The sequence below is a fragment of the Pleurodeles waltl genome, chromosome 1_2 (genome assembly GCF_031143425.1).
Source record: "Pleurodeles waltl isolate 20211129_DDA chromosome 1_2, aPleWal1.hap1.20221129, whole genome shotgun sequence".
Classification (NCBI taxonomy): domain Eukaryota; kingdom Metazoa; phylum Chordata; class Amphibia; order Caudata; family Salamandridae; genus Pleurodeles; species Pleurodeles waltl.
Genome location: NC_090437.1, coordinates 890,299,203 through 890,312,301, shown reverse-complemented (window position 1 = coordinate 890,312,301; position 13,099 = coordinate 890,299,203). Strand labels below are relative to the sequence as shown.

General features: G+C 39.3%; 1 protein-coding gene across 31 annotated transcripts in view; it reads left to right on the top strand.

Moving 5' to 3' along the window:
• SORBS2 (sorbin and SH3 domain containing 2) overlaps window positions 1–13,099 on the top strand; it is a 673,099-nt gene that overhangs the window by 630,046 nt on the left and 29,954 nt on the right. For 21 of the 31 annotated variants that reach the window (XM_069199937.1, XM_069199955.1, XM_069199945.1 and 18 more), the window contains one exon: window positions 4,127–4,321. In XM_069199937.1, coding sequence (XP_069056038.1) covers window positions 4,127–4,306 — 180 coding nt within the window. In that variant the 3' untranslated portion in view covers window positions 4,307–4,321. Of the gene's footprint in view, window positions 1–4,126; window positions 4,322–11,742; window positions 11,793–13,099 lie in introns of those variants that run through there. The other 10 variants (XM_069200010.1, XM_069199993.1, XM_069199974.1 and 7 more) reach the window with 1 other exon arrangement.

Below are 13,099 nucleotides of genomic sequence, written 5' to 3'. Positions count from 1 at the left end.
ATTTTTGCTGAAGTAAAAATCATTCTATGTTTTCATAAACTGTACTTACGTCTGAATAGCAAAATCCTGATCTGGCAAATACTTTGTTGAGCAGTTTGTAAACTAGAAGGTGAAAAGTGAACATGTTTCCTATAAGATAGTTTTACATGAGTCCGATTAACTCAGTTGATGGTCAAAATTGTTGCATGAGTATACTATCAAACCTATGGTTTGTCGTCTGCAGACATAGTTAGTGGGGATCAAGAAAAGTAAGACACAAACAGAGGTCCTCATTACGAGTTTGGCGAAGGGATTACTCCATCTTAAGCGTGGCGGATATCTCACCTGCTGTAATTCAAGTTCCATAGCATATAATGGAACTTGTAATACAGCGGATGGGATATACGTCACGTTTGTGATGGAGTAATCCCCTCCGCCAAACTAGTTATGAGGCTTATAGTCTGTATATCACACCCATGTTAGGATTGAGTAACATAGTTCTGAAATGAAAAGCAAAATAAGAAATGGGATGCATACCAATTTGCTTTAGTGTTACTTTTTTTGTTAAGTGAACATTACTCACTATTTCTGTCTACTATACGTCCTGCTTGTCTGCATTCAAGTTGTGTGCATCAACAGAATATATAACCAAGGTGCTTAAATAAATACTTGTTCTGAGTTTTGATGGTGTACTTATATCACCTACATTTCTAAGCATCCCAAGGATCACCTCATCATTTGGTAGATCACATAAAGCTTGGGTTAGTCCAAAAGAAGGATGGGACTTTAACAGCAGGATGTTTAGAATCACGTTGGAAAATAGTCAACTGCTTCTCAAGGTCATTTTTATATGAACTCTAACAATGTTTCTATAAATTTGGACTTTCCCATGCATATCTCAATTTAAAATTGAATATCTAAATTTCAAAACGTGGTATAATTTTATGAAAAAACAGCTTAGGCTAGACCGCAAGATTGCTGAAGGCGTCAGTTGCTCTACACTGACATATGTTCAGACTTGCAGGTGACACAATTCAATCCTGGCAAGGTAAGCTGAGCTTTCCAATCTTGCAGAGGTTGGTAACGTGAATAAGTCGGAAAATGCTCTTTTAACGCATTGCAAGTTGCAATATAGATAGAAGTCAGTTAAAACCACTGTTTGATTGCATAAGGCTCCCAAATAAGCTGGCACGCTATATATTATTAGCATATCTACTATAGGTAAAAATAGGCTAGTTTTAACGTTGAGAAAATGTCATTGTTAAGTGCTGTACTTTTATTTAACAAATTGGGCTACTTAACTCAATTGTAGCCTACAAGCCACTATTCCTAAATGTTCCTCTAAGTAACAAAATCGCCTTTTTGGTGAATGTTTGTAAAAGTTGTAGATAACTACAGCATCTGACAAAGCTTCAGTGCACCACGAAGAGGACAAGAAAGCAGTATTTCCTGTTTTGCCTGTGAAGAATAGGAATCAACATGGAAATACATATCATTTTGTGTTATTTAGTGCTAATCTATTGATTGTGGGCAAATTCTTGCAGGAATTCGCTTGTCACTTTTGTGGGCTAACTGTCAAAGTGTTTCCATATTTTGCATCTAAGGCACAAACCTGTAGCATTTCAACAGATCAAGCGCCCCTCTATTTCCTAATACATATGATATTGGAAAGTCGCACATAAATATCTAATATGTCTCTGTTTTAACCCTGGAGTAGAAGTTCAGGCTTCCATTTTTAACTCTATCAACTCTGCAATTTCACATAGAGTCAAGCCAGCATTCTCTGATGTAGGACCCTTATGCTGTTCTTTTATATCAGTAACCTATTTTGCTTCATGTATCTGTATGGTTGCTTTACAGTATGTCCTGCTAAGCCAAAAAGTTTTCACCCCTGTCAGTAGAATGCAATATGAGAAATTACCTTGATAATATTAAATAGGTCTACAGCAAATGCCAGTGCCCAAATATATGCCAGACCTGTGAGCTCTTATCACCCCAACAGGATTTCAGATCCATGTACAACTAGAAAGGCAATGATTTTTCAAATGTGGGGTGTAATGAGAAAAACAAACTAATTGAGATTATGCAGATTTGTCTTGCACTAGATAAACCAAGCCTCAAGTTGCTTTCAAGCATCTCATACTATGTAGGTCCACAGGGAAAGGATTTACAGCAATCAAACATGACTAAACATAACTTGCTAATGAAGCAGGCGAAGTTACCAAGAGAGGCAACCAATATATCACAATGGAAAGTAACTGCTTACAATCTACCAGGAAAAGTAGAAAGCCATGACACATTAGTGTGAGTGAAAATAAGATGATAAAGAATTATTTAAAGAACCTGTTCTCAAAAAATGAAAACTAACACATCAGGAAAGCTTCTCTACAGATATTGAAGTATCATGTAGTGTCCTGTAGCATTAAATCATGAGTGCAGCCATTTAGGGTGAATTATTGCAGTTTTTACACATTTGTAGACTTTAGGTTGAAGGGCATGAGTAAATAATTCTTCTCACTACTCTTGACTGCCTGGCCTGGAGTGTCTTGCTAGTGCTATTGAGTCTAGTTCTTGTTTGTTGTACAATTGTCAAAAGGCAATATGTGAATGCACAACACATTAGGGAAGTGAGGTCGGTGGTAGCCTCAGAGTTTTAGCACCTGTAGCACTGGCCCATGAAGAACCCCTCTTACGTTTGCTGCACTGTATTTGTGTTCTCTGAATGATGGCCTTTTGCATCTTATTTAAACACTTCACATTTGGTTCCTTTCAAATACTCTGTTAAGTGCAAACACGGCTTCATTCGACTCACATGCCTGGATGTCTAGGACAGGACTTGTAATAACCCAAGATCAAACCTGTTCAGTCTGTTCCTTGCCTAGCAGTTGTATGTGATGCTGTAACAATACTAATTAGAAATAAGATTGTGTGTGTTCTTTGCAATTAGGTCTGCCATATTGTGGCTTTTGGAGCTGGTTAGTAGGCATCCTTTATGCTTCTGCCATCTATGTGTCTTAAAAAGTAAATCATTAACTATAAGTCTTTTACTGACTGTGCTGGGACAGTATGCTTTATTTTACTGCCTCATGGCTAATCCCTTTAACGTGCTGCTGCATTCACTCTTGAGTTTAAAGCCAACAACAAAATAGTGTTAATTCCACAACTGGACTCTTTCACATTTAAAACACTTTTCAATAACGGATAACCAAGATAAGTCCTGGAAAATCTTTTTGGGTAAATCAACGTGATAAATGTATTTTTTAGGAATTTTCCTGTAGGATACTTTGTCCAGTGAATGGTGATGGCCAGGGACTTGAGATCATCTCATTGTGAATAGAAGGAAGAAGAGAGCAGGAGTGTCTGGGAGGTGAGGTTTGATGGCTGGCCATCCGCAGTTGCACTGGAAAAAGGTCAAACTGGGGAAATTAAGTGTTAAGCCATGAGTGGAAGGAAAAGGAAGTGATAACCGAGCTGTTAGCCGGAATCCTGAATATTGAAGCTTAGGACCCAGATCAAGATAAAGGAACGTTAATGCATATTTATTTAAAAATAGAAGTAACACCGATAGAGAGAGAGAGAGAGAGAGAGAGAGAGATAGATAGATAGATAGATAGATAGATAGATAGATAGATAGATAGATAGATAGATAGATAGATAATACCCTTTTAGGCTCAGAGTGCTGCATAAATAATAGAAAAAAAGGAAGCAGGGAACTCTAGGTAGCTCCCATGATTAGGTGGAGAGCAGCCACTGAATATGGAACACCGCACAACACCACCGGATCTCCGAATACGCTCCACTCAATTGTTTGCAGATCAGGGCAGGTTGAAACGAATGAAGATGCAGAGCACTGAATCAATGGTTTTGGCTGTAACTGAAAGTTGTAACCCTGTGGTACAAGGTTTATGATTTAGAAAATGCAAACATACACTAAGTGCATATATAGCTATGTATTGCAGCTGCATGATTTGCTGCCTGCCAGTAATACTATTGGATACATTCTTGAAGCTACAGTTGGTGTTCTACCTACAACACATCTCATTAAATGGCTTTGCAGTGTGCTATTTGGTGCATGTTGGAGTGGAAAGTTATGTGCCTGTTAGCATGAAGTAAGAAATAATTTGACAGACTGCTGTATATTTTCCAGGCTGGCTATAAAGCAGACATAGTTGTGGTTGGGAAACCTCCCCGTAGCCCGGTGATGTCTAGGAGATCCTGCAACTCGCCCATCAGGGCAAACAGTGTTTCACACAGGGTAGGATGGAAATGTAGTGAACTGTGTTCATGCCTTTTGTGTGCTAAAATGAGAGAGGGATACCTCTGTTAATAACCTATTATGTGCATGGTGATTGGAGTGACATTCTGTCATTATTAACTCAGAAGTCACCTTGAGGAGATAAAGTTCTGTTTTGGATATTGGATTCGTGCTGCACGGAATAAGCAGCGTGTAAATGTGAGTACAGCTGGAGGACAAGCACATGAAGCCCAAGCAGCTTTCATTTGTAAGATGTTTTTTGTTTGCAAATATGTCTGAATAATTTTATTCTCGTACGTCACTTAGATTTTAAAATACTGTTAATGTTTATTTTTTTAAATAACTTTATAATATTATTAGCAAACTATCGTGAAATATAATTAAAAATCATTGACTAGGTAGCCATCAAGTTCAAGGTTAGAACCAGAAACTCCTGCTTCAATCTAACAGCATGGATGCACACCTCCCTGTGCATTGTTATAATCAGTATCTGCTTCTTACAGTCGCATTACGAATGCTTTGGATGTCTATTCTGCAAAATAATAAAATGGTTCAAAACTAACTACTAGTTAGCCATCAACAGATAATAATTCTAAGATATTCAATCAAAAATACAACCTCTTACTTTAACCTCTGATTTATTTAAAAACAGACGATTGAAGCAAACCATACAAACTCTTGTTTTAATTTCTATTTTATTAAAACAGTGACACCTAATTAGATATTAAATCTGAATTTCATTAAAAGTGGCAGTCATTTATATCTTAGAACGATAGTATCACATATTAGAAAAAAATCTAGATACTGCACTTGCTACACCCACTCACACACACCATCCAACCAAACGCACCTTAAGATTAGATTTTTCCATAGCCAAATTCCAATAATTTAATAGAAACAACATCTTTAATGACAGATACTACACGAAAATGCATATATAATTCCAAGGAGTTATAATGAAGGGTGCTTTCATGACGATTCAGCAAGGAAGAGTTGCGTTCCTTTTTTTAGTTTGAATTTTTTCACATTTACATTTACTTTTTTTGTTTTTGGAGAGTTCTTCAAAATCAAAGAACAAGATTATTTCTCTGGCTAAGCAAGAGCTGCAAATTGAGTTTATGCAGATTTTTTTATCAGCATAATAATTGAAATGCACTTAGTGAATGAAAAACCTGTAATTTTACTTTTTCTGGTGGAAAACAGACTCACTATTTTTTGGTGCAAGAATGTTGCCTGACATGCAAAATGATTTTCACAAATTCACAATGTCTACACTTAAAAATTTACTCCAGTTCCACTAAAAGGATTACATTTTGCACACCCCTAATGTGCGTAGCGTTTTACGAAATCCATCGGTCCAGGAATAATAAAGTAATTGTAGCCTTTCAGGAGATATTGATTTGTTCTGTGTGACTAAAGCAGTAGGGAGCAGTGGCATAGTGTGTAAATAAAGCACTAAGGGGATAATGGCATAGTACATTAATTTTGTTTGTAGGATCATTTCTTGTTGGAAGAGGTAAGCATATTGCCAATATGTTTACCACTCCCAACAAGAAATGATACTTCAAACAAAATGAATGTACTATGCTATTATCCAAAAGTGTCTTTGAAAATGTTTTATTTTTACAAATGCAGCTAAACCCCTAAATGATAATGCCTTCTACCATTCCCATAAAAGGCAGATTCAAATGTATGACATAAATATGCTTAGCTCACTAAGGGCCTCATTACGGGTTTGGCGGAGGGGATTACTCTGTCACAATAGTGATGGATATCCCGCCCGCTGTATTACAAGTTCCATTATATCCTATGGAACTTGGAATACGGTGGACGGGATATCTGTCACGTTTGTGATGAAGTAATTCCCTCCGTCAGACTCGTAATGAAGCCCTAAGTCTGAACCATCTGGCACTGTTATCTACAGATGAATTTGTTGCAGTATTAAATAGATAAACTTCTTAGTTAATGGTATCACAATTAAAAGTTAATTTGAAAGAAAATCCTTGTCAGTCTAGTATAGTCCTGAGCCGGATGAGCGTGAAAGTAGATTGTGGATTTAGTAACAAAGGTATTCTTGTATTGCTACTGGTGTCAGCGAAAATGGATAATATAGCAAAGCACATGAGCTCGGGGTGACTTATCCTGTTAAAAGCAGTTCAGGTCATTGGTTGTGGAGTAGGACACATTTGCCTAACTCTTAGAGTGACTCCTGCGGCCTGCATAAATCATGATCATGCACAGAGATGTAATGCTGGCTGGTTTGTCATCCCTGGTTATCTGAATTATTAGTTTGTCCATTTATTGATATAGTGCTTTATTGAAATGTTGCCTGGACATACATATCTGAGGATAGATTTCGATTCTCCTTTCCTTTCCAAGGCATGAAATATATCATATAGTGTAATGTTGGCAGTGTTGCTGTAATTACCTCCAGGGCTGAGACACATACAACTAGTCTGATCTGGTTATTGGCCTCATCTCAGTCAATATACATACTAGAGATGCCCTGTGATGCGTCATTCACAATATTACCTACATCGTTTATGTGGTGGTTCTCCCCAGCATTTTAGGATGCCCTTCTCTCTGTTACAAACTGCTGAAGTAATACCAATAGGAAGACTCAAAATCGGTTGGCAGTGGCTAGAGTTGGAAAGCAGACAACAGCTGGTTCTCATTTTGCATGTTTTCTTCAAGGGACTCTACTTTAGAAGCTTCGCCTTCCTACATGGCACTTTTCCAGTCCAGAAAAGGAGGAGATGAGAAAGTGGGGACTTATTAGGGGTATCTCTCAATGCCCAATCTATCCTTTAGGAACTTGTGCTTGGCACAATAGACATTTCAAACACGCTTAGGTGAATCCTTGCTACCTGTTGGAAGAAAATGGTTAGACATGTCCTTGATTCCTGCTTGATTTGTCTCTCTGAGGTCTTTCTTTACGAACACTGAGAGTGAACAGGTGGATCGATCTGTTTGGATGACAGCTGTTAGCATGCTTGTAAATGTGCTTTCCCAGAAGCTAAAGGCTGTAGGCTGAGTGCTGTGCCTACGGAGGCTGCTGTGACAACTACAGAAATGACATATGATTATTGTTTTCATAGGAGGTCTTTGGTCACCTACAACTATATATAACTTTTGTAGCACATTTTGCATTTTTCAGAGCAAACTCAGGTTTATATAATACTACATAGACTATTGGATGGTTTGATCAATTAGCCATAAACAGTGTGTTAATGGTAAAAAGGGTATAGGTTGTGGAGGATCCCATGTTTTATTGTGCCATGGTTTAAACAAGAGACACAAAAGCCCATGCAAGAGATTCACAAATATTGAGTTGTTTACTACAATTCGTTTGTTAAAAACATTTTGTACATATGCTGTACATGCGTAGATTTGGTGCTATCATTGCTTGAGATATCAGTGTTTTTGTTCTATGGATAGTCTTATGTAAATAATATATTTAGAATGTATAGAGTTATCTTCACAAATGATTGAGTAAATTGCGAAAGTGTGAGTAATAAATTAATTCAGTTTAATTTTATTTATTTTATTGTGGGTATTTATGGAGTGAAGATATAATCCAGTGTGCCAGAACAGTATTACATAGGATAAGAAATGACCTTAAGCGTGCTGGTAACAGATGCAGGGAGAGATGGTTAAACATGGACAGAGTGAAACAGATCACAAAGGAAGAGCAGGCATTAAAACAGATTCACGTCAATGAAGACATGTAATTCAATACATATGGTGACATATCGTTAAGATTAAGGTGAATGGTTGTTCATCAGGGGGAGGGGTTGTAAGGGCAAAGCAGTAGGTAAAGAAGAAGGTTTTCAGTTCTTTGCCATAACTGTGGTGCATAGGGTAAGCCTCAGATGTAGGTGCAAACCATTCTACAAGTTGGGAAGTAAATGGGGGCAACAGGTCCAGCCCAGTCTATGTTTCTGGCTCACACCTGAGCCCCATCTAAGGCACAGGTGTAGGCCTCTTACACCCACTCTCCACTACCCGGCTGCATCCTCCCCTTCCCTGAGCCAATAACACCAGCAGGCTTGTATTGAAATTTACCACCTGCCTAGAGCATTGGAATTGGGAACCCCGAGCAGAATTTGACCGGGAAATACCAAGTCCAGACGAATTGCCTTGTAACGGATCTAGTTGGTTGTAGAGGTAATGGCCAGTATCGTTAATCCTGGTCACCCAGTATCTCCTCACCTAACCTCGCCTAACTCACACTCGGGACCAGTGAAAGTTAACTGGGGCTTACGTAGGTCATGAGTTACTATTACGCTTGCTTGTTTAATGTCTGCTTGTACAATAAAGCAGTTAATGTCTCTCAGGCCATATCTTGCAGCGGTTGCACCATATTTAACAATGCAGGCAGAGTGTGGGCACGGTTACTCTATTTTACTTCCAACTCAGGTCAGCTCATCTTATTTGCTGCAATAGGAATGTGTTGCAGATGCTTCTGCTCTACTTCAAATAATATTTTGTTGCCATAGCAATGCTGTCTCTACCCAGAGCGTGCATGCCAGCATTGAATCACAATACTGACCGTATATGTAGGGCGGCTGTTAAAACCGTCTTTATCATCATCTGTTTCACTTAACCACTCTGACATAAGTTTTATAAACTTACCCATATATTGGGTATCACCAGCCTCTGGCTTTCAGTTTTTAACACACATAGATTAGGTCCAAACTTGCATCTTGACTGTACTGTTTTGCTAAACTCCTGCTTCTAGTGAGTTGGAAATTCTGGGTTAGGCTATTTCCAGACACAACTGAAAGGATCGTTATAATGATCTGACCATTTAGAAGCACAGAAAAGTAATTCACTTTTTACTTTCCTCATTTAATAATAAACTGTACAAACTAGTATCTAAATACAATAATTCAGGTTTTATGTGAAAGAAACGCAGTTGTTAGTTAGTGATGATTTTACAACTGGTGTATGGCAAATAGAGCAAACATTTACAAAAGGGGAGGGATGTAGCTTGTGTGCCGCAGAGGGCTGTGCTGCTTCCTCCTGACCTATATCTCTGCAGCACTCTTTTCTTTAAGTCGCTTTGTATCCCTTCTACTGTGAGTGAGGCATTGAGTAGTTGTTGACCAGGTTGATTGACCCACATTGAGCTACTGGAATTGAGATGTAAAGCACTTTCTTAAAGGAGAACATTAGGGGACTGACATGTAGTGGCCTCAAATATACCATATGTCTCTTCCAAGTAAAGCAAGTAGAAGGCAGACATTATTAAAAAAAAAGGCACAAGGCCAAAAGTGGTGTAAAAGATTGTAGAGTAGTATACATTATAGCTTACCATACATCTTAGCCGTCTGTTTTCATAGTATGATAAAGCTTGCTTGTAGCTCGAGAATTTATGACAAAAAGCTGATTCAGTTCACTGACGTGGACCAATGGTTTGGTTAATTTGTTATCCTTAAAAGTGCCAGAGTCCTACCTTACACTTCGGTATTTCTCATGGTTTCGGGATATCTTGATTGCTTACTGGGCATATTATGTTACACAAGTGCCATGAATCCAGTATCCTAATTGTCATCATGTCTTTCCCTTGCACTTATCATATCTTGCACTCAGATTATCAGCGCTGCCCCAGTGGGAATTTACACTGCAAGTGTTTGTAAACAACAAACAGTGCTTCTGTCTGCCAATTTCAAGATGGCTTACAATGTAGTATAACCTTAATTCCCCTGTGTGTCGTTCCTCTTTGCTACTTAAGACTCATGTTTGGGACAGAAAACACTGTCCTGTGAGAACAAGCACTCTTTGAGGCACTCTCTCTCGAGTGAGATCTCACTAGTTCTTGTTGAAGTTCCTCTACGCTCGCCAAGCCCAAAATGTAATTAATTCACAATGATCTTCCTGAACTACTGAGATGTGTATTCACTTGGTGACAGTGCCTTTATCTATATCCAACAAAGCCTTTGTGAGCCACACTTTTAGCACACAACAAACTCAAGCCTCTGAACAACAGTAGAATTAACTGGTCATATCTGGGGCGACTCAGCCATGTACTTCCGGCAGATCTGTAGTTCTTCCGCTTCTATGCATGCACATGCAGGACACCAGGAGACAGCATCTCTAACGTGGCACATTACCCTAACTTTGGGACGGCTAGTTTGTGTCTGAAGGAGAGGCAATCATCTATTTCACATGTATTGCTTAAAGTTAATGTCTATTTGGTGCTTGATGTGCTTCAGTGTTGCAGAAAGCAATGTTGCTGCTGTCTGCTTTTGTCCACTCTCATTGTTTACATTATCCTGATCAATCGGTATTACGTGTCCATTGCAGAAATGATTTTCAGGTGTGTTTTAGACTAACTCCTCCGCTGCCAATTGTAGAACTTCTGATATCTGCCACAATGTAGACGTAACTGGCTCCACCTATCAGTTGTGCGTGCATGTTAATGCTAGAAATTGTGTATGTATTCAGGCGTTTTTGATGTGCTATTGAAAAATTGTATCACAAAAATTGTATCACATGTAATATGTTGCATTTTGCAATGCTGGTGTGAGGGTGAGCCCCGCATAAGATGTTTATAAGGAAACCAGAAAGCACCAATGAGTCAGAAAGGGCAGATAAACAAGGAATTTTGTTGTGTTGTATGATCTACAAATTGATTAGAAATGTGCATGTGTGCTTCTGCGTGGAGAAAAGGCAGTCGGCCCTGCTCCGAGGGCGTTGGAAACACAACCATGCCTCTCTTGTGGGCTTCAGTAAGTAAGTTTCATTCATTTGCAAAGTGTTCAGAGCTTTTCCCAGTAAGTCTGTCCACGAAACGGCTGCATGTCGTGTTTGTGCTGACGTGATGCTTAACAGTGGGTGGTGCATAGAGGGAGCTGGGAAATTAGGAGCTAAACGTTTGCAATGCCTGACTCATCCGTTGTATCGCTGTGCTGTTAAAGTGGGTTTTCGATCAGAATTTTTAATTCCAGCTTTGGATACTGCTTAAAATGTGACATTACAGTACTTCCCTTTAAAGGAGACTCATAAGAGCCAAAATTGTACTCGAGTGGGCAACATTCGTAATAGCTCTGGGTTTTTTGGCAAGTGACCTCCCTAAGGATGTTTAAGGCTACATGCCACTCCCTGCCCACTTTATAGAGCTGCTATAAAGCTGGGACCTACTCTTGAATAACAAAGGTTAAAGACTCTTTCTGTAGTTGCACTGTAAGGTGCATAATTTGGAGGGAATAATGAAAGCAGCAAGTTCTTTCTTCCACACTGGAAAAGCATTAGTAGAGATAGTCGGTCACTGTGACAAAGCTGCTTGTTGGTTAAAATAATCTTGCAAGTCACTTAGAGAGATTGGCTTGTATTCAGTTCCGCTTTTTAAGAGTCCTCCCCATCACCTGATCTCGAGTCCTTTTTTTGTTCTTTTGCTTATTTGTGGAAATGTTGTTTTCTGATCCTCTGGAAAACATGGTGTCAAGCTCAGGCTTTGAAGACAATGATCAACACTTACTACATTTTTCACTGTTTCATTCCAGCCTCAGCGTCCTGCCTTGTCTCCTGAAAATATGCATGGTGTTGGGGAACCGTAAGTAGACATAAGGTTTTAAGTTTTGTATACTCAAACACTAATACTCTCCGGTGGCAAGTTTGTATTTGCTGAGATTACTGGAAGACTCCATGTCATTGGGTAGTAATCATGATTCATTGGTATGCATAGTATCTAATCGGAGACCCCTTCAATAAATGAGGGATATTAGCCCTGCAGTAACATACTAACAGTCCCATTACCTGTGTTTGTGTTTTTTGTCTACTCATGTTTCTCAGTCCTACAGTCTTACTCGGTTGTGTTGGGCCTAACCTGTTCCTATACTGACTGATTTAATTGGGCACCAGGCATCCCTGGCAAAAATGCTTTAAAAAAAGCCTCACTCCCTTCATCTCCTCATGCTCTCTCTCTTTCAACCTATCTATTCTTTCTACCTCTACGCCTCTCCTTTCTTCTAATCAGATCGTTTTCCCTCTGCCTTCCTCCCTCTCTTTCTCTCTCTCTTTTGAAGCCTTTCTTGTCTGTTGCAAATAACCCTGTAGAGCTGAGGAAAGTGACAGAGGCACCAGAGTTGGCCCAGGCTATCAAACGCAGCCTCCAAGAGCCCCAGCCCATCGTGGAAATGTCAGGTGGAATAAAAGGCCTACCTGGTGCTGGTAATTAGGTGATAGGAGGTGAAGAGTTACCAAGCTGACTGCCTGGGGGAATTTAGTTTAGCACTTGTTCAGGAGGGCCTTGGGCTCCTGTGTGCAGTTTACAGCAGCACTTAACAGCATATCCGACAGTGTGCCTATGCAAGGTTGCATGCATCTGAAACCACTCCTGAAATATACACAGCAAGAAATGGGCCCTGACTTAAGCACATGCAGGACCTGTGTTCCACCATGATGGCGCCAGTTTAGCAGTCCCCCTTTTTAATGAACATGGTGCCAGCTACAATTGCACCACATTTTTCTGCTTAGTGAGACAGTCTTAATGCCATACAGTTTGGGCTGTGTTGACACAGCACTTGACTAAATCCGAGTCTACTCTCACAAGGGTCTGTTTAGATTGACACAGGTGTCAGTGATACACCATCTGTTATACAAACTTCAGTAAAGACTCTGCTTGTGGTTCCATTCTACATTTTTCATTGATTTTGAATAGCTGTATTGTTCATAGCGGCCTATTCACAAACTGCTCTTTGTAGTATGGTCAATAGTACTACAAAAGTATTACATCCATACTACAAAATGCTATCCACATACCTATGTGCAGAGACCTCCAACTCTTCTATCTTTTCTATCAGAGGATCTCCACATGTTTGCAGCTATCTTTGCACATGTAGGTAAATGTTTTAGTAGTAT